This window comes from Syngnathoides biaculeatus, chromosome 3, assembly GCF_019802595.1.
Source record: "Syngnathoides biaculeatus isolate LvHL_M chromosome 3, ASM1980259v1, whole genome shotgun sequence".
In the NCBI taxonomy this organism is placed as follows: Eukaryota; Metazoa; Chordata; class Actinopteri; order Syngnathiformes; family Syngnathidae; genus Syngnathoides; species Syngnathoides biaculeatus.
In genome coordinates this window covers 27,921,308-27,939,076 of record NC_084642.1, presented here as the reverse complement: position 1 = coordinate 27,939,076, position 17,769 = coordinate 27,921,308, and the positions used below count along the sequence as shown (strand labels likewise).

Here is a 17,769-nt window from a genome sequence, read left to right as displayed (position 1 = left end):
TTTGTTTTTTGTTTTATTTAATCCATTCATTCATTGTTCAGGTTGTTATCAAGACTGTTCTATGGTGTGTCAAATTTAAAAGACATTTTCTCTGGTCTGTTTGCGGGACTCTAGAGAAAAAAAGGGTATGCCAAGGGCATCCAAGTCACTAAAAGCAATGCTTGTATTTCATTTCACCACCATCATGTTGATCGGTTCATGCAGGTGAGACAATGCAAATTGTCTCTCCTCACCAAAGTATGCTCTGACGTTTTTTTGTGCTCAACCTCTGGTTTTGGACGAGTGTATTGTTGATGTCAACAGCTGTCTTTGTATTATTGTGTCCCATACATAGTGAAGATATTTATCCTGAGAACCAGGAGTGGAGGTCCAGGGTGGAGGAGGAGACGTCAGAAGGCCCCGACATTAAAGATGAAGAGGAGCCAGGAGCCCAAAACATGAAAGAGGAAGAAGAGGAACTCAGAATTAGTCGGGAGGCAGATAAGCTTCAAGGTCTGGAGCAGGGTGATGTCTCCAAGTTGCCAGTTACTGTTGTGTCTGTGAAGAGTGAAGAAGAAGGTGCCAGGGGCCGCTGTGGAGGATCTCAAGCAGCCTGCCTTTTAGCTCCACTCTCAGATAGTGACAAGCCAATGTCACACACTGATGAAGAACACTCTGAAGGTGATAAGAGACATCACACTAGCAGCAAATGCTCAGAATGTGACAAAACATTTTATGACAGTAGTAATCTGAAAAGACACATGAGACGTCACACAGAATACACAGGCTTGAAATGCTCTCAGTGTGACAAAACGTTTCATGACACATCAACCCTGAAACGACACATGAGGGTCCACACTGGAGAGAAACCATTCGGTTGCTCGTTTTGTGGTAAAAGATTCTCTCTCAAGTCAAACTTCATAACACACATAAGAATACACACAGGAGAGAAGCCATATTCTTGTTCAGTCTGCAACACAAGTTTTAGTGTTAGTTCATTATTGGTCCAACACATGAGAACACACACTGGGGAGAAACCATATTTATGTTCAGTTTGTGGTAAAAGATTTTCTCAAAAGGGAAGTTTAGTCACTCATTCAAGAACACACACTGGGGAGAAACCGTTTGCCTGCTCAGTTTGTGGCAGACAGTTCTCCCAAAAGGGACATTTTGTCAGGCACACGAAAAAACACACTGATGGAAAAAAAAATTACCTGCTCAGTCTGCAATACAAGTCTAAGTAGTGATACGGTTTTAAACAAACACATGAGAATGCACTCTGAGAGACCCTACAGCTGCTCAATTTGTGATCAAACATTCACTCTAAAGGTGAGTTTGATCAGGCACACACGAACACACACAGGTGAAAAACCTTTTGCCTGCTCAGTGTGCAGTAAAGTATTCTCTCAAAAGACAAATTTTATGACACACACAAGAATACACACTGGCGAAAACCCTTTCATCTGCTCAGTCTGTAAAATAGGTTTTCGGGAACGTTCGATATTGGTTCAACACATGAGAACGCACACTGGTGAGAAACCTTTCACCTGCTCAGTCTGTGGCCAGATGTTCTCTCAAAGAGCAAATTTGACAAGACACAAAAGAAGACACAGTGGAAAAACATCTTTTTGCTCAGTTTGCAATGTAACTTGCAGTGCAAGTTCAGGGTTGTGTGAACACAGGACTGGGCACACTAAAGAAAGTATTTAATCGGGTTTGTCTTTTCTTCAGTAAAATAAACTCACTTGTATTGAGCAATTGAAAATTGTCTTTTTTCAATATATATAGTAGATATAGGAGTTATAATTTACAAAACGTACATTCTTTCTGATTAGTCTCAAGCGTTTTCACTACAAATAAAAAAAAAAACAACAACCTTAATGGTGTCCTTTATTATTTGGACAATTGCACTTATGCTTATTATATTTTACACAGCAACATTGAAATACTGTTCCCGGGGAGAAATAACCATCCAGTGAATAACGAGCAAGAACAATTTAACAACAGAGTTATCCTACAATATCTTATGAATCAATGTAATGGGCAGTACTTCAAACTACTGTAGCAGTTACCTGAATGCATCTATTGGGTGTCCTGGAGGGTCACATGCAGAGACTTATTTCGTAAGAAACATGACACTATAACGGCTTTACTGGATTACATAAAGTGGTGCAACCGGCCAGATCCTTCGGCATGAAGAAAAAGAAGGAAACGCATTTTTCTTTTTTACAAAAAAGGGGAGCTCGTGAAAAAACATTCCATTCTCTAACATCATCCGCTACCACTGAATTTCGCATTTGTTTTGACTCCTGTGACTTTCCGTAGTACGTTTGAAAATGGTGACGTTTGCGCGTGCGCAGTAAAGGTATCTGCCTGCCTTGAGTTGTTGACGGAAAACTCACGGAACAAAATTAGCGAGATTAACCCGTGTCATTGTGTAAATGAGGGTTTTGTTATTCTGCATACTAAACCACATAGGGCGCTTGCCATTCAGTTTGGGCGTCCAGATAAAGGGGTCGCATTTTGTAGCTTTTCCAGTTGGATTAGATTGCTAGCTGCCAACAAAGGGGTGCGGAAGTGCGCGAGAAAGTCGAGAGCTGCGATTGGGTTTTAACGTGTTGAATCCAAATACCGAGGCTGTTGAGGAACTATTTGTAGCGTTGGAAATAACGACAGCAGATTACGAGGAGTAACCAGGGTCTTCTTGTTTGGTCTCGTCATTCTCATGGAAATGACACGCTCCTTTCTTTTTCAAATGACTCCAGGTTGACGTGACAGACTTTCTCACATGGATTTGTCGAAGAAAATTCTTCCTATGTCAGGTTAGTGCTTCACGAGAAACTGTTCAATCATATATTGTCTACTAGCCAACATGGGCCAACGTCAGCAAGTGAGTACAAATTCTAAATGAAGATTAAATTTCCTTTCTGTCTGTTTTGTTTACTACTTTACAGTGGCAACACAACAATGATTAAATATAGGCTGTAATAAAAATCAAGATAAAATTCTAGTACAAAAGCAACCTAAAACTAAATGGATATGACAAAGAAACACGGAGAAAATAAGGAAACTTTTTTTTTGTTTTGTTTTCACAACAACATCGAACAATAAAGTATTAATGCCGGATTTCATTGTTATGACAGCTTGAGTAGAAAATGTCTCGGTGACAAGGCAATATGTTGAAGCGATATATTTTGGATTTCATACATTTGTATGTCAGTGAGGAGCTAAATTTAACGGAGTCATTAGGAGAGGGTACTTAAAGTCTTCCTGATTTTTTTGTTGTTGTTTTTTTTTTTCTCTGCTGAATGACTATAAAAAGGGTTAAACTAAAAATATCATCATATAGGTAATTATAAACATAATAATTTGGGGTGGCTTTCATATACTCACTTTTTCGCTATCCACAATGTCTCTTGCCACTTTCACTGGAGTTGATTTTATTGACTTATGTCAGTTTTCCAAAGCATGTTTTTGTATCCTGCAGATGCCAGTGAAAAAGATTTTCATCCTGAGCAGCAGGAGTGGAGCTTCAGAACGGAGCAGGAGGAGCCAGAGCCCCTTTATATTAAAGAAGAAGAAGAGGAGCCAGACCCCACAGACATTAAAGAAGAAGAGGAAGCACTGTGGCGCAGTGAGAAGGGAGATAGTCTTCAAGAGCTGGACTTTCCAATGATCCGTGTCATTGTGAAGACTGAGAGTGATGAAGACATAGGTCAGCGGTCACAGCGTCATCGCAGTAAAAGGGAGGAGACCCAAGGGGCTGAACCTCCAAGAACAATCTCAAGTCAACACAAGACAGAAAGTGATGGAGACCACGGTGAAGAATCGCAAGCAGACTGCTGCCTACTTCCATTGACAAAGAGTGACAACACGTCGTCGCACTTTCCTGAAACTGAGGATGAAAACTCAAAAGTTGATATGGAATGTCACAATGACAACAAATGTGTCAAATGTCCCCACTGTGACAAAACCTTTGGTAAGAGGAAAAATCTGACAAGACACATAAAGTGTCATACAGAAGGAAAACCATTCAGTTGCACAGTTTGCAGTAAAAGCTTCTCTAAAAAGGGAAGTTTGATTGCACACCTAAGAACACACACGGGAGAGAAACCATTCCTCTGTTCAGTATGTGGTAAAAGTTTCTCAATCAGGGGAAATTTGTTGATACACACAAGAACGCACACTGGAGAGAGACCATTTACGTGCCCAATATGTAACACGAGTTTTGGAGTTCACGCAGTATTAATTAAACACATAAGAACGCACACGGGAGAGAAACCTTTTGCCTGCTCAGTTTGTGGGAAACGATTCACTGATAATTCACATATGATAACACACATACGATCACACACTGGTGAGAAACCATTTTCCTGCTCAATCTGCAACACAAGTTTTAGTGATCGTTCAGGATTGGTTAAACACACAAGAACACACACTGGGGAAAAACCCTTTACCTGTTCATTTTGTGGCAAGAATTTCTCTATAAAGGGACATTGGAAAACACATGAAAGAATCCACACAGGGGAAAAACCCTTTTCCTGTACTATGTGCAACAAAAGCTTTTGTGATCGTTCGGCATTTGTCCGCCACATGAGAACACACACTGGTGAGAAAGTGTTCAGTTGCAGTCTGTGCAAAGAAAGATTCTCCTACAAGTATCAGGTGGACAAACACAAGTGTGTTAGGGAGAATAGTGGCTCTCACAAAGCTGCAGGACTTTGAATAAATTGTGAAGATTGTTACTCACTTCGACACCAGCACCATGGATCCTACGTTTGTCAGCAGGCGAGAGCTCCTGCTCCTCCTTTTTGCCAAGCTGTACACAGCTTTGCTGGATGTTGCTAAATCCTCTTACCATTAATTGTGCATTTAGTTGGTGATTAAAAAATAAATAAATAATGAGAAACTGACATTTTTTTTATATTATAGTCCAAAGCATGAATCAAAAATATGAAAAAAAAAGAAAAACAGGCCTTGGGGCTAAATTTTCATCTATTTTCTCTACAGGTCACTAATGATGTCGTGGTGCACTTTGCCTGACTTTGATGTGGGCAGCATGGGTTCAGTTCCCCGTCCCCGCCTGTGTGAAGTTTGACGGTTCTCCCCGTGCCTGTGTGGGTTTTCTCCAGGCACTCCGGTTTCCTCCCACATCCCAAAAACATGCACCATTCATTGGAAACTCTAAATTGCCCTGAGGTGTGTTTGTGAGTGGAGCTGTTTGTCTCTATGTGCCCCGCGATTGGCTGGCAACCAGTTCAGGGTGTCCCCCGCCTCCTGCCCGTTGACAGCTGGGATGGATTCCGGCGATCCCGCAACCCTTGTGAGGATAAGTGGCTAAGAAAATGGATGGATGGCTAAATTAGTTGAATTTGGAGGTAATTTTATTTCTTGGAAAACACTAAACCAAAAAATAGATCGTATAAACTGCCACCTTGTTAGTTTCCTATCAGAAGAGGTTTGCACTCGACTCCTTATTGGCAAAAGAAGGACGAGTGCCCTCCATGTTTGGTGAAAGCTAAAGCACATTTATTCTCAATGGTATGGCCCCAGATGAGAGCCTCAGCAGAACTCTTAGTATTATGAGAGCCTTATCCATCCATCCATTTTTCTGGACCACTTATCTTCACTTGGGTCGTGGGCATGCTGGAGTTTATCCCAGCTATTTTGGGCGAGATACCCTGACCCTGAACTGGTCACCATCCAATCACAGGAGCATTGTCCAATTAATTTAAACAACAAATGGGCAATAACTAACACTTTCATTTATCTAGTAGAAAGATGGCTTGACATATGGAGGAGACAATTGGTAGTTTGATCATCTCAATTGGCATTATTCTTGGGCTTTTGTGTTTTGTGTTCTCCCACCAAACCTTTCACATCTCTAAATTTTCGGACTATGGTGGATACATTGAATTTTTGTCGGTTAGATTGCATGACCGCTTCCTGTGTGTGTCCAAGAATATGGTCTATGAAATCTTGGCATGTGTCATGTGAAATATTAAATTGTTCTTATACCTCCTCATTACACTTCTGGCTCTGATTGTCTCTATCAGAAGCCTTATTTCCATAAGTTCTTGGAGATGATGAAATGTGTGTTTTCATTAGCTGTTCGCCAAAATCATTAAACTTGAAAAAAAAATTCATAATATATTTTACACCTTATGGTGAGTCTGGTGAAATACTATACTGGTATGAGAAATACACAACGTTTTCTAATTCTAATTATTGAAATGCATCTGTATATGTTTTGGGACACTAGTAGTGGAACTGGGCGGCATGGTGAATCAGCTGGAAGGTGTTGGTCTCACAGTTCTAAGGAACCGGGTTCAATCCCAGCTCTCCCTGTATGGAGTTTGCATGTTCTCCCCGTGCCTGCGTGGGTTTCCTCTCCGGTTTCCTTCCATTTCCCAAAAACATGCAACATTAATTGGACACTCTAAATTGCCCCTAGATGTGATTGTGAGTGCTGCGGCTGCCTGTGTCCATGTGCCCTGCCTCCTGTCCGTTAGCATCTGGGATAGGCTCCAGCACTCCCGTGTCCCTTGTGAGGATGAGTGGCTAAAAAATGGATGGATGGATAATTTAGGGGTTGTTCAGAGTCAGCTGTCTGAAGTCGGGCTTTGCGCGGACAGAAAGTGGAGGACACGTCACATATATAAAATCGCGATCGCATGTGTGTTTCTTGGAAAAACAGGACCAACTGTATAATGGTTGGTCCCTGCATAAAATGTTACGCAGATGGAACTTGTTGACCATCTCGAATATGAGTTACTGCTGTACGAAATAAAAGCAAAGTGTGTTTTAGTTATGTTTAGGCATACGTATGACCCTCGCGCATGTCTGGAAGTAGTAAGGCGTGGTTTCTGGTATAAAGCAGCCAATCATAACGCAGGAGCCCGTAATCCCGGAACCAGTAATATTAGAGCGGGGCGTGTCCGGAGCACCCATGGGATTTCAAATTTGTGTCGTCGCCATTTTGTAGTTGCAGATAACAAGCAGCTCGAGCTCAAGCTCCAGTTCAGTGCCGCTGAGTTGCTTCCACAAGTTTCTGCGAAATCGCATATTTCTGCGCTTAAAAATATCGAAGAAATGCTTCGTTGTCGCTGTTTCGGCAGCAGGGCAAAGGCGCTGAAAAGGAAGTTTGACATAACTTCAGAAGAAGTGGTCGTCTTTCATTGGTAACCCCACATCAATTCTTTTTTTTTTGCTTGCTCAATGGACTGCGGTTAGTACGTCCTCGTCATTGTTATTGAGAATGTGTTCAGGGAAGCGTATTGTTCAACTAAATCGATTTGTATCTGATTTAGAAATAATTATAGTCTCAGGGCTGACATGTGCACGTGTAGCTAATGCTAACCCCAGCAAACTCTTCACGTGAGGACATTTTGGAAATGTTTTGAAAGTTTTCCCTACGTTAGTAGTGCGCTGTAGTGCAAATAGTTTAGTTACGAAGTCGGAGACACGTAGTACAATAATCTTATACCCCATTACTCCTCCAGCTGTCCTCATGCTATCGGACCACGTGGACATCTCTAATGGCGGATGACTACTTCTGCATTAACCTGTAAGTGTAACCCTGGATACATTGTTGATGTCGTATCATAATACTTTGACGTGATGGATACGCGTGGACCTTAGCTGCTGCATCTTTGACAAACTGGGCTCTCTTTATTTGTAAAATATTCTGTGATTTCTTTAAGATTCAACAGGAACTGTCCCTGCGCTTACTGCAGGCCTGCCTCGTGGTGTCTCTGATTGAATAGGGGACTGCATATCAAATGTGACGCTGCAGAATGTGTTTATCAAACGTTTTTGATAGAAATGTCACCATCATGTCTTGTTTCTTTTGCCCTGTGTTAAAGAAAGACCGGAAATGGGAGGATTTGTGTCATGGTGTGAAAATTTTACACCATGAAGGAGGAAATGGTGTTATGCACATGCTGTTTGAATTCCTGACAGCGGATGACTGCATATGCATTTAGATGTGTCTATATTATAGATTCTATAACATCAAAACTCTGAACATGCTGTTGGTAGATGTTAATTCGCGAGACACATTCACCCTAATTTGATCTCAACCAATATTTTTGTGGCTCAATAGGCTGTGAATGATGATTACAAAATGTTCCTGGTGTTTGGTGCCGGTGGTTTCAAGTATATTTGGGGAAATATTCACATTGCTCATTTGATTTGTAATAAAATAATGAATCAATCTCTCAAATCAAAGTGGGCCTATATATGTCCCGTTGTACAGCTCTAGAGATTTGAAGTTTACATGAATTTCTAGCTCTACTAGGATGTCTTGGCATCAACTACAACTAACTCAGCGTACCATACATATAAAGTGATAAATATTCAAAAAGACATTAGTTATCTGCAGAGCTGCCTTATATCACAGAGAGCCCATATTTTGCTACGTAAATCACTGAATGGAGATGGACGTAACACTGGTTGTTCCTATTTTGGAGAAAAGGGGGTTCTGTTTCCTATTTGGACAGCAGCTTCCCTGGTGCGCGCAGTTTTATCTTTTTATATTTTGATGTTTAACTTTTCTTGGTCATTTTTGTAGTGGTATAGGTGAACTGTAACAGATATGCGTGTGGGTGCACAGTCTTGCTGTGATTCTATTAGCCCCTTAGCACAGCGTGTCAAAGAGCGATGTCTTTGTCCCATAAACTTGTGCAGGTTTTCTGACAACAAAAACAATGTGAAAATTTTTGCTTTCATTACCATGAAAAAGAATGGGCCCCCTTTTTGCTTAGTTTGGTCACTTTTAGGTTTAAGATTATCAAACAAAGAAATACAAAAGTGAACATAAAATCATTATTTTTTTAAATTAATTAATGAAAACAAATCTTTTACCCTTTCCTCTCTGAAAAAGTAATCAGCCCACTTGTAAAAACATGAATTGTGATTAATCACAGTTTTTGTTTAATTTTCACCAATCATACCCAAGCCTTGATATCCTCCTGACCTGTTCAAAAAAGAAATCACTTAATCAGAATCTGTTTGTTAGAATTCTCGCTAGTACGGCGACAGTCAATTGAGAGAATACTATTAAGACATTAAAAAAAACTGTAAAAGATTACTAGTAGTATTGGCATTACTATACATTTCCTTTTGGGGGTGGGGTTGGACAGGGGCGACATGCAAAAAATTTCCCCTGCTTTAACATGAGTGTGGACCTTAGCTGCATCTTTGACAGCCTGGACTCTCATCATTGTGGGAGATTCTGGGTTTTATTAGTTGAGATGCAACATTAACTGTCCCTGCGCTTTCTGCACACCTGTTAGGTGGCGTCTCGGATTGAATATGGGACGATATATGAGACGTAATATTGAAGAGTGCTCCTCCTCTTTGATCAAAAGCCTCCTTCACGTCTTTTGTCTTTTTGTGCAGTGTAAAAGAACCGGATGAATCGTATCCCATCAGATGTTGAAGACAGTCGACATGTCCCACAACAGACAATGAGCTGCCATGTTGGTTTGAGGGAAAACACATTTTTAGAAGGGTGTAGTTTATACTGTATGTACTATTGATTTGAACATTTACTAAATGATCCAGTCTGGTCCATAAGATACATCTGAGATACATACAGAGGTGGATTTTGGATGCAATAGGATTAGTGGGGCCACTTTATACTTGCGCGGTCGACAAGACCCAAATTGCCCCACGCAGCACCTATGCGTAATTTTCACCAAAGAGATAATCCCTTGTGATGGGTGCGTTTTAGTCACATGTGATGACATGTTTGCCCTTCTTCCCTGCTCCACGTACTACCTATGTACCACCGCCTTCTTGATCAAGTTTGCAGCATAATCAAACATATCTGGTCATTTAGATGCTCAAGCAGACATTCTTCCAGGGTTGCCGTTGTTTTGTTTTGCGTTACGGAAAGTAAAAATGGCTATTGCAAATGACCAACGTGTGCTGAGGAAACTCCTTGCTGTGTCGTACTAGCCATAGCGACACCTGTATTTTCATAACTGCAGGCTTGGGAGAGCTACAGTGATCTCAGCGCGCCAGTATAAAGCCTTTCGTCATCCTTTTAATCCGTTTTACAAGTTTAGCTTTTGTCTTATAAAACGAATGAGTCAAATTGCAGCCAGGGAAAGAGTAGAATCTTGTTTACATGTTTTCCCCAACATCAACATGGCGGCTACTTGTTTACATTGGACATTCACTGAGGCCCGATTGACTAATTCCACTTCAGTTCCCATCAGGTCAGTGCTCTTTCTGTTTTCGGTTGTCGCATGCTTCGAAATGCATCCACTGATAGGCCTGAAGCAAGCTGCATTGGCTTCAAGGTTTGCAAAGAGATGCTAAACTTAACTTTCCTCTTGAATTCTGACTGCTACTCTATCTTAGCAGCTTGGTTTGAATTGGGGAATACATCTTAAACCTTCTCTTGGAACGTTTGTGATATCTTAAGTGTCATTTATGTGTTACGGCCACTTTGTGTAGACTGCTTGCGGTCAGTAAATCTAAATTCGGTTCATAAATTTCACTTGGGGCAGAATCCAATGTTGGGAAATTTACTTTTCTACACAAAGTAGTCCAAAGCTCTGTTCAGTGTGTGTGTGCTAGATGGAATGGAATGCGAAATTCATTTTTGGGTTATATACTGAAGACATTTGGGTTTTAGATCAAAAGGTGAATGAGACAAAATTTCTGAATTCCAGCTTTTGTTTCCTGGTATTTAGATCTCTTTATTTTCCAACTATGTCAAAAACTAGTTTTTCTTCAGTAGTTGAGCTGCTTTAGGTTGATGACAATACTTTGAGACATTGAAACAGAAAAACAGAGTACAGTCACTGAGCAATTAAAGGTTACCAGTAATGTAATACTGCTACTAATTTAAAAAAATGTGACAGTTGTGCAAATGATGCAGTCCTCAAGCTTTTTAGAGCAGTTTTATATGTTAAACAATTAGGGACAGATCACCCTTTGTTTGAAGCCACCCACTCTTCAAGTGAGCAAAAGTATTATAACGGTATCATTTTGGTGATCCTCAAACGGGAGAGGTTTCGTCTGATTGGAGTTTCAGACAGTGAGACACAAAATCAAGGTTTTTGTTTTGTGTGTGTGTGTGTGTGTGGTGTGTGTGTGTGTGTGTGTGTGTTTATATATAGACCCAACAGACATTCGCAAAACACCCAGCTAAAAGCTTAGATTTTTTTTTTTCTTTTTAAACTGCTACTGGGCAGTTTCTTTCTGGGCTGTGGTGTTTTAGTCCAATGATTATTCATAGTGTTTTCTTTCAGGAGGAGGATGTCTTCTGGCAGGACAAAGCTGATGTTACCTGTGGCAACATACCAACTCATCTCCTGGCAAAACTGCCACCTTGCCAGGAATTTGATGCAATGATGATGAAACCTAAAGGTGCAACTTTAGTGTGCACCCAACCCAAGTGTATTCAGAGTGACAGAACAGTTTGGTTGGGGAAGGATGTCATGTCATATTTGAACATTTGTTAACCAACAATTACAATAAATACTAGCTTAGAATGAATAAAATATCTGAATGTATGTTTTGTCATAATGAATTTTGTGCTTGTTAGATTGAAAGTGTCTTATTTGAAGGGCACGTGGTACCACATCGGAATGTTTCCTATTAAAAGTAGCGTTAAACAGGGAAGATAAATGTGTAGATTATGAAGAAAAAATGTATGTGTAATGCAATATAAAAGAATTTATTGCAGTTTTGACATTGAAAGTTAGTAAAAATATACAATTTCAACAATAGTTGAAGAAACTAAAAAAAACAGTCAATACGCCTTTTTCTAAACATTACAATAAAATCTTGACTTTCAACATGAAACAACAAACAGAAGAATGGGCATGTAGATGTTTTAAGCATGCACACTTGAGAGAAACCTCAAGCAACTTCCAGTGAACTCAACCCATCCTCCAAAAAATCTTGTGGTTTCACCAACCACTGTGTTTGTGACAAGACTCAGTGATGGCCAAAAACTTCATCCAGCCAAACAACTTGTCCTATTCATCTGTTTTTTCCTCATCTTGATAATGTCGATACTCGGGCTTTAGCTCCCAGGTGCTCTTATGTGTTCCCTTAACATTGTAGATTCCAATGTCTCGCAGGATTTCTTTCAAATAAATCTGTGAATAAGAGTAAGTTTTAGAAAACCATGCGAATAGTCTGTTGGTGGAAAAATACTAAAACAGGACAAATGTTGTACTTCAGGGGAGGTGCATCTGGAAACATGAAATTTGAAGACCAATATCCTCCCACAAAAAGTGTTTGGTCGAAGAGATGCTATAAACAGTGGCTGTGACAGATCACTACAACTGCAAACAGCACAAGACTTCAGGTACACCATAAGTGACTTCAGGTCTCACTCGGAATGTGTATAAGTTCGAGTTATCCGGGACTCACATTGCTGGCAGACTAATAGGCTTCCCTTCCTTAATAAAGTAAAATCAGTTCAAAGATGATCCTAATTGCATTAAAATGGCGATTCAAATTAAATGTCAACCCATTTCACCAAAAGCTAAAGAAATACAGTATGTGAAAACAACACTATCCTTGTAATGACTGAGGAAAGTTGAGCAAAAAAAGTGACAGAAACGGGAATTTCTATTTTAAAGCAGTTTTGCAAAGTGAGCACTTTCGTAGTCTCATAATATTCCAACTTATTTAATGACACGGAACATTTGTATTTTGAGTTCTCTGCAACCTGGAAGAATTGTACTGTCGGAGGTAGGCCTGCGGTCCACTCTGGTGTACCTAAATTCTTGTGGTGTTTGCGTTTGTTTAATGTTAATGTAGCGTTGAATGACTCAAGTCGTCTGACAGACAATGTGGGGGGATCAAACAAAAGACATAACTTTTTGGAAGCTGCCAAAATTTCTTTCAAAAAACAGAAGCATGTGAAAGAGTGAAGTTGAATCTCACGTCCACTCATCTTTATCCGAGTTAAATTCCCTCAATTACAAATGACAAAGGTTTGATTTTTTTTTTTGTGTACGTTAGCAGTTTTCCATCCGTTTGAAAGGTGTGTGATACCAAGGTGTCTCACCACGGGCTGTTTCGTAATGTCCACCAGATCTTTGATGTTGTAGTACTGGTGCTTCTCAAATGCCGAAAACAGCATGTCCAACACCTGCTGTTTGTCCGCTCGAGCTCTCTTGCCCTCTTCCTTCTTTTTCCTTTCATACTCCAACTGATAGACAGCAGATAAATACTTATCAAAGACATAATTGTCATCCATGACACAGGTAGTAGTACCTGTTCAAATAGTGGCCTTTTTGATAAATACCGTATGAAAATATATTCACCAGCTACGTAAGGTCACATTTTTATCCACTTATAGGTTGTTGCTTTCACAAAGATGGAAAAACAATTCATCACAGGTATTGCATTGTCCATGGCATGTGCTTGGTGTGCAACGAAAGTTTTATTCTTACGTTATACGCATGGTTCGCCACAGGTTTGTAGTTGTTGGTGACTGCTTTGGTCAACTGCTGTGACAGTCGGATCGGCTTGGTGGACTCTTCAATTTGTAACCTGTTTCAAGAGCAGCATGAATGTGTATGTTATTGCGGAAAAAAAAAAAAGTTGACAAATGCAGTCTTGAGCAAAATATTTGAAGAGTGCTCCAAAATGATTCCATCGACTTTATTTATTCATTTTACCCATCTATTCCTATTCAATTTGATTGTATCTCATTTACTTGTACTTTTTATCCTGTTCTATTGTTTGTTTGTTTTTTAAACTTTTTAGGTTTTACTCCAGTGTCTCCGCATGGGAGCCTCCACACAGGAGGTGTGTTAGGTGTGCCACACTGCAGCCTCCTGCACCTGGGAAGGCGGCACAATGTAGTGAGTCCCAACATTCTGTGATGATATCCTCCTTGGTGTAGATGACTTCCACAGCTTGTTTGTCCTCACCTGGATACTTGGTGGCTTGCCATGTCTCTCTAGACTATCTCAATACGACAGCCAGTAGTTGCTGCTTCTGCATTTATCTGTGGGGTTGGGAGAGGTGGGTCCTTCTATCCTTCCTGCTATTTTGGTTTTATCTCGATGAAGCACTTTGAGTTGCATTCCCTGTGTATGCAAATTACTCTATAAACTAAATTTGAGTAAAGTCTAAAGCACAAAGTAGTTGAAGCACCAGCAGTACTTGAGTCAATTAAAAAGGTAATTTATGTTGTAAACTGCATTAATGAGGACAAACAACTCACCTCTTCAGCTTCATATAGCTGTCACTAACAGCCGGCCGGCAATCTGCTCTCTGCACCACCACCCCCTCTAAGGCAATTTTATCTGAGGGGGAGCAAATCACAACTTGGTATTTGAAATTTGTGTTTTGGCTTCATTTGGTTGTGAGAGCAAAAGATTAATTCCATCCTGGTTTAGCAAATTCAATTCTTTTGAATTCATTATTAGAGCAATTCAACAAACACTTGTCACAAGCTAACAATCACGTAGGGAGTGTACTAGCCATTGCTTACCAACAGTCCCATGGTACGCGCATTAAAGCTTTATTTTACTACACATAGGTGTAAATGTGAAAAGCTTGTGCATGTGTTCCTGTTAATAACTTGAACAACTTTTATGTGTACCTTTTAGTTTTACACAAGCCCGACATTTAAAAAATACAATTGCAAAGACAAGGCCCACAAAATAAAGCCTTCAGACCAAAAACTCGACTTTCCATCAGCCCTATAATTCACATAAGGAGTCTCGTATTTACGCTTTGTCATCGAAATGCTTGAATCAAGAGTCCAAATTGCTGTTTCGGGCCTTACGTGAAAATGTTTTGTCGAGTTTGGGTGTCTGCATCATTCAGGCCGTGTGTCACTTTACTGATGAAAAGAAAATATCACTATTTGGATTGTGTGTGATTCACCCAAACCGGTGAACTCACCTGTACCAGCCCCTGCCCCCGAACCTGAGCTGCCACCATCAGATCTCTCTTCTGACTGGCCTACAGGGGGGAGGGAGGGATGGTAAAATAAAATAATGTATATATTTTTATATATATATATATGTGTGTGTGTGTGTGTGTGTGTGTGTGTGTGTGTGTGTGTGTGTGTGTGTGTGCGTGTGTATGTTTGAGATGGAAAATAGGGGGAGAAGAGGATTGGACAATCAGAGCAACTCCCGAGGTTGAGTTGCACACGCTTTGTCAGGGGGAAAAATTAATAAGTCAACTCTGTTGAGCACATCAGCGTGCACACACCAGCAAAGCAAGCATGCTCCCACAAGCAGTGAGCATTAAAACGCTGATCCAACACCACAAGCAAGCAACCCCAAAAGACGGTGCTGCTAAAGTGCACAAAAATTACATATGGCACATACATTCCCTGTCCACAACAGTACCGCAACATTTGATCGCAGCATTAAAAAAAAGCAGCTGTTGTTGTTGTTTGCAGTGTGATGTTGAGCTGTCGTAATGATAAAAGTTTTTTTTAAGAATGTTTATTAGAGCTTGTTTTAAATGCCGATGTACCAAACTTCCAACAAAAAAAGTTATTTTGCTCCTACTTTTCATGAGCCGAACTCAAAGAACAAGGGCGATTTCTCTCTGGTATGGGTCAAGATTCTCTCCAAACCTGTATTGGTGAGTGCTTCCCCTTTAATGGAGGTACAGTAATTCAAAGACTAATAAAGGACAGGTTCTCCCGAGAAAAACTGCAACTATTCAAAGGAACACTCTAATGTCACTTAATCATCACTAAGACAAAGTAAGGTTCAAATGTACTGCATGTGATATTACAGTTACTGCAATTGTTGGATTTTATCAACTCCATTGAGACCTCTATTTCAATTTAGTCAATGTCATCATATATTAAAGGTGTTTGAAATCATAACCTTTCAATTATGGCTGTTGCAAATTAATTACATGGCCCGATGACAATATTTTCATACACAGACACAAAACACCATATATGTTGGCACATTTGACATCTTGATTAAACCTATTGCAATGTTCCCACAGCTCACAACTACTAGTAAAAATAAATCAATACATATTGACCTTTAACAAGGTTGCTTTTTTTAATTACCTAAATGTTCCCATTATTTTAATTCTTGCGAAACAAAACTTTGACACAATTTGGGAGAAAACACAAAGAAGTCAGATGAATGGCAAGCATGGCAGGCAAGACTGGAGGGAAAGACAGTAAACAGGCACCTCCACCCAGTGATGATTTAAAAAAAATTAAAAAATATGAGAGAAAAAAAAGCTCACCCGATGACGTCTCTGTGAATACGGCCAATGTCTGACCTCCAACCGTCTGCATTGTCAACGGGTGTTCCCGAGGAGCGGACACTGTCTTGTCTTCTAGACCGTCAATCACAGTCAATTCTTCATTTAATGTAAAAGACACCTGTAAAGTTACATATCTGTTAAAATTGGCATTGCCAATTAATGGTTTCCTTTCAGAATTTAACCAATACATGACCTCAGCCAGGTTATTTACAGGGAGTGATGAGTGAGATTGAAGCAATTTGAATAATCAAAAACACTGACAATGTATATTAGTTCTTACCTCTGGTTTGCCTTGGTTTCCTTTCCTTGAAAGTAAAAACCGATTAACATGTTAATAAACTAGAATAACATAGTTACTATTTGTTAAATACAATAAAATGTTAAGTTTATATATGGTAACAGCAACAGAAACTAAAGTATATTACCATTATTTCTATGTATCTCATGCTCATTTTTGTCACATTGTAGTTATGGTTTCTGTCAGACAGGTATTACAACTTTGACTCATATTTTATATATATATATATATATATATATACACCCAAAAGGGTTAACAACTAGATTTATATCAGAAACCAAGTATAATTGTCCAAGAGTTGTAAATAGGGTTTTGGTAAAATAAAATGCTTGCAGTATCCCAATGTTACTACTTACAACATATGAAAATTTGAAATTTTAGTATACATTTTTAGCAAGAATTATGGGACTCGACACATGCTTTGCTATCACGGACCGGATCTGGTCGCCGATCCTCGTGTCCTGAATATTAAAAGACAAAACTACTGTAGGGGAGAACTTGAAAAGGCTGTATCGCAACAACAAGGATTCTTGGAGTTGCAATGGTTTCACATACTTGGAGATTCTGAGTTTGCCAACTTCGCCTCTTCCTGTGGCTTTTGCCCATTGCTGAGAGAGGTACTTGGGCACCTGCGTTCAGTCACAAGCTATTTGATTATCTACTGAATGTTGACTCCTCGAGACACAAATCACAGATTACTGTAACTACTAAATACAGAAATAACTACGTGTTAACAGTATTTGTGAAACAATGATAACATTTTTAGACATAAGCCTCGATTAAACAGCAAAGAGAATCGTGGGTTTTTTTTTTTCTAAATGATTAGCTATCGGTTTCGTTCGGTTTCAAATAACTCAATTGAACTTGCACTTTATCTAGAAATATGAGAGAAAGAAATCTTAATTTGGCGAATGGACTCGATACAAAGGGAACGCTGCGGCGGCTGCTAAACTGGTTAGCCAAGTTAGCTTTGGCTCCATAACAGCTGACCGCGAATGAGAAAATACTACATCTACATGGACAAACCTTTACAAGCCAGACTCCCGTATTAAGTTTAGCACCGGTCAAATCAACGTCTCCAGCCTTCTCTGACATAATTGTTTTATTAGAAAATATTCAAGCTATTTGTTCAAAGGGCCGTGCGCGTGCGCAGTATAACACGTGCTTACAGTGACTTAGAAGGGACAAAAATATTCCAACATCAAGAAAGGAAGAAAAAAATCCACCCACATACCGTCTTGACAGTCCTT

The 17,769-nt window shown here is 39.8% G+C and overlaps 3 protein-coding genes, 1 long non-coding RNA gene and 2 other non-coding genes across 9 annotated transcripts in view; 5 read left to right on the top strand and 1 right to left on the bottom strand.

Annotated features, from left to right (window-relative positions):
- The window catches only part of LOC133498383 (gastrula zinc finger protein XlCGF7.1-like), a 31,865-nt gene extending 30,119 nt beyond the window's left edge, over positions 1-1,746 (top strand). The window contains exon 3 of one of the 2 annotated variants that reach the window (XM_061815121.1): positions 335-1,746. In XM_061815121.1, coding sequence (XP_061671105.1) covers positions 335-1,223 — 889 coding nt within the window. In that variant the 3' untranslated portion in view covers positions 1,224-1,746. The remainder of the gene's footprint in view (positions 1-334) is intronic. The other variant, XM_061815120.1, reaches the window with a different exon arrangement.
- Positions 1,747-2,290: 544 nt separating this feature from the next.
- On the top strand, positions 2,291-6,091 carry LOC133498381 (gastrula zinc finger protein XlCGF52.1-like). 2 transcript variants are annotated; one of them, XM_061815118.1, is made up of 3 exons: positions 2,291-2,344; positions 2,745-2,801; positions 3,467-4,892. In XM_061815118.1, exons 2-3 carry the CDS (start codon positions 2,768-2,770, stop codon positions 4,702-4,704), a joined length of 1,272 nt encoding a protein of 423 aa, XP_061671102.1. In that variant the 5' UTR covers positions 2,291-2,344; positions 2,745-2,767; the 3' UTR covers positions 4,705-4,892. The 2 variants fall into 2 exon arrangements, with proteins under 2 accessions (XP_061671102.1, XP_061671103.1); XM_061815119.1 differs by adding an exon at positions 4,990-6,091 and having other exon boundaries at positions 2,326-2,801; positions 3,467-3,958.
- An 821-nt stretch (positions 6,092-6,912) lies between these two features.
- Positions 6,913-11,518, top strand: LOC133498379 (uncharacterized). Its single transcript, XR_009794293.1, has 4 exons — positions 6,913-7,160; positions 7,482-7,546; positions 9,382-10,205; positions 11,247-11,518. It is a non-coding gene; the product is annotated as an uncharacterized LOC133498379 (long non-coding RNA).
- LOC133498696 (small nucleolar RNA SNORA31) lies at positions 9,173-9,308 on the top strand. Its single transcript, XR_009794443.1, has one exon. It is a non-coding gene; the product is annotated as a small nucleolar RNA SNORA31 (small nucleolar RNA).
- Positions 10,246-10,379, top strand: LOC133498695 (small nucleolar RNA SNORA31). The gene has a single exon (XR_009794442.1). It is a non-coding gene; the product is annotated as a small nucleolar RNA SNORA31 (small nucleolar RNA).
- A 137-nt stretch (positions 11,519-11,655) lies between the features above and the next one.
- On the bottom strand, positions 11,656-17,766 carry gtf2f2a (general transcription factor IIF, polypeptide 2a). 2 transcript variants are annotated; one of them, XM_061815115.1, is made up of 9 exons: positions 17,546-17,766; positions 17,075-17,148; positions 16,502-16,526; positions 16,201-16,339; positions 14,875-14,934; positions 14,189-14,270; positions 13,410-13,509; positions 13,022-13,165; positions 11,656-12,101 (listed from the first exon to the last, which is right to left on the bottom strand). In XM_061815115.1, the coding sequence occupies exons 1-9, from the start codon at positions 17,612-17,614 to the stop codon at positions 11,979-11,981; spliced, it is 816 nt and encodes a 271-aa protein (XP_061671099.1). In that variant the 5' UTR covers positions 17,615-17,766; the 3' UTR covers positions 11,656-11,978. The 2 variants fall into 2 exon arrangements, with proteins under 2 accessions (XP_061671099.1, XP_061671100.1); XM_061815116.1 differs by lacking the exon at positions 14,875-14,934.
- Positions 17,767-17,769: the final 3 nt, after the last annotated feature.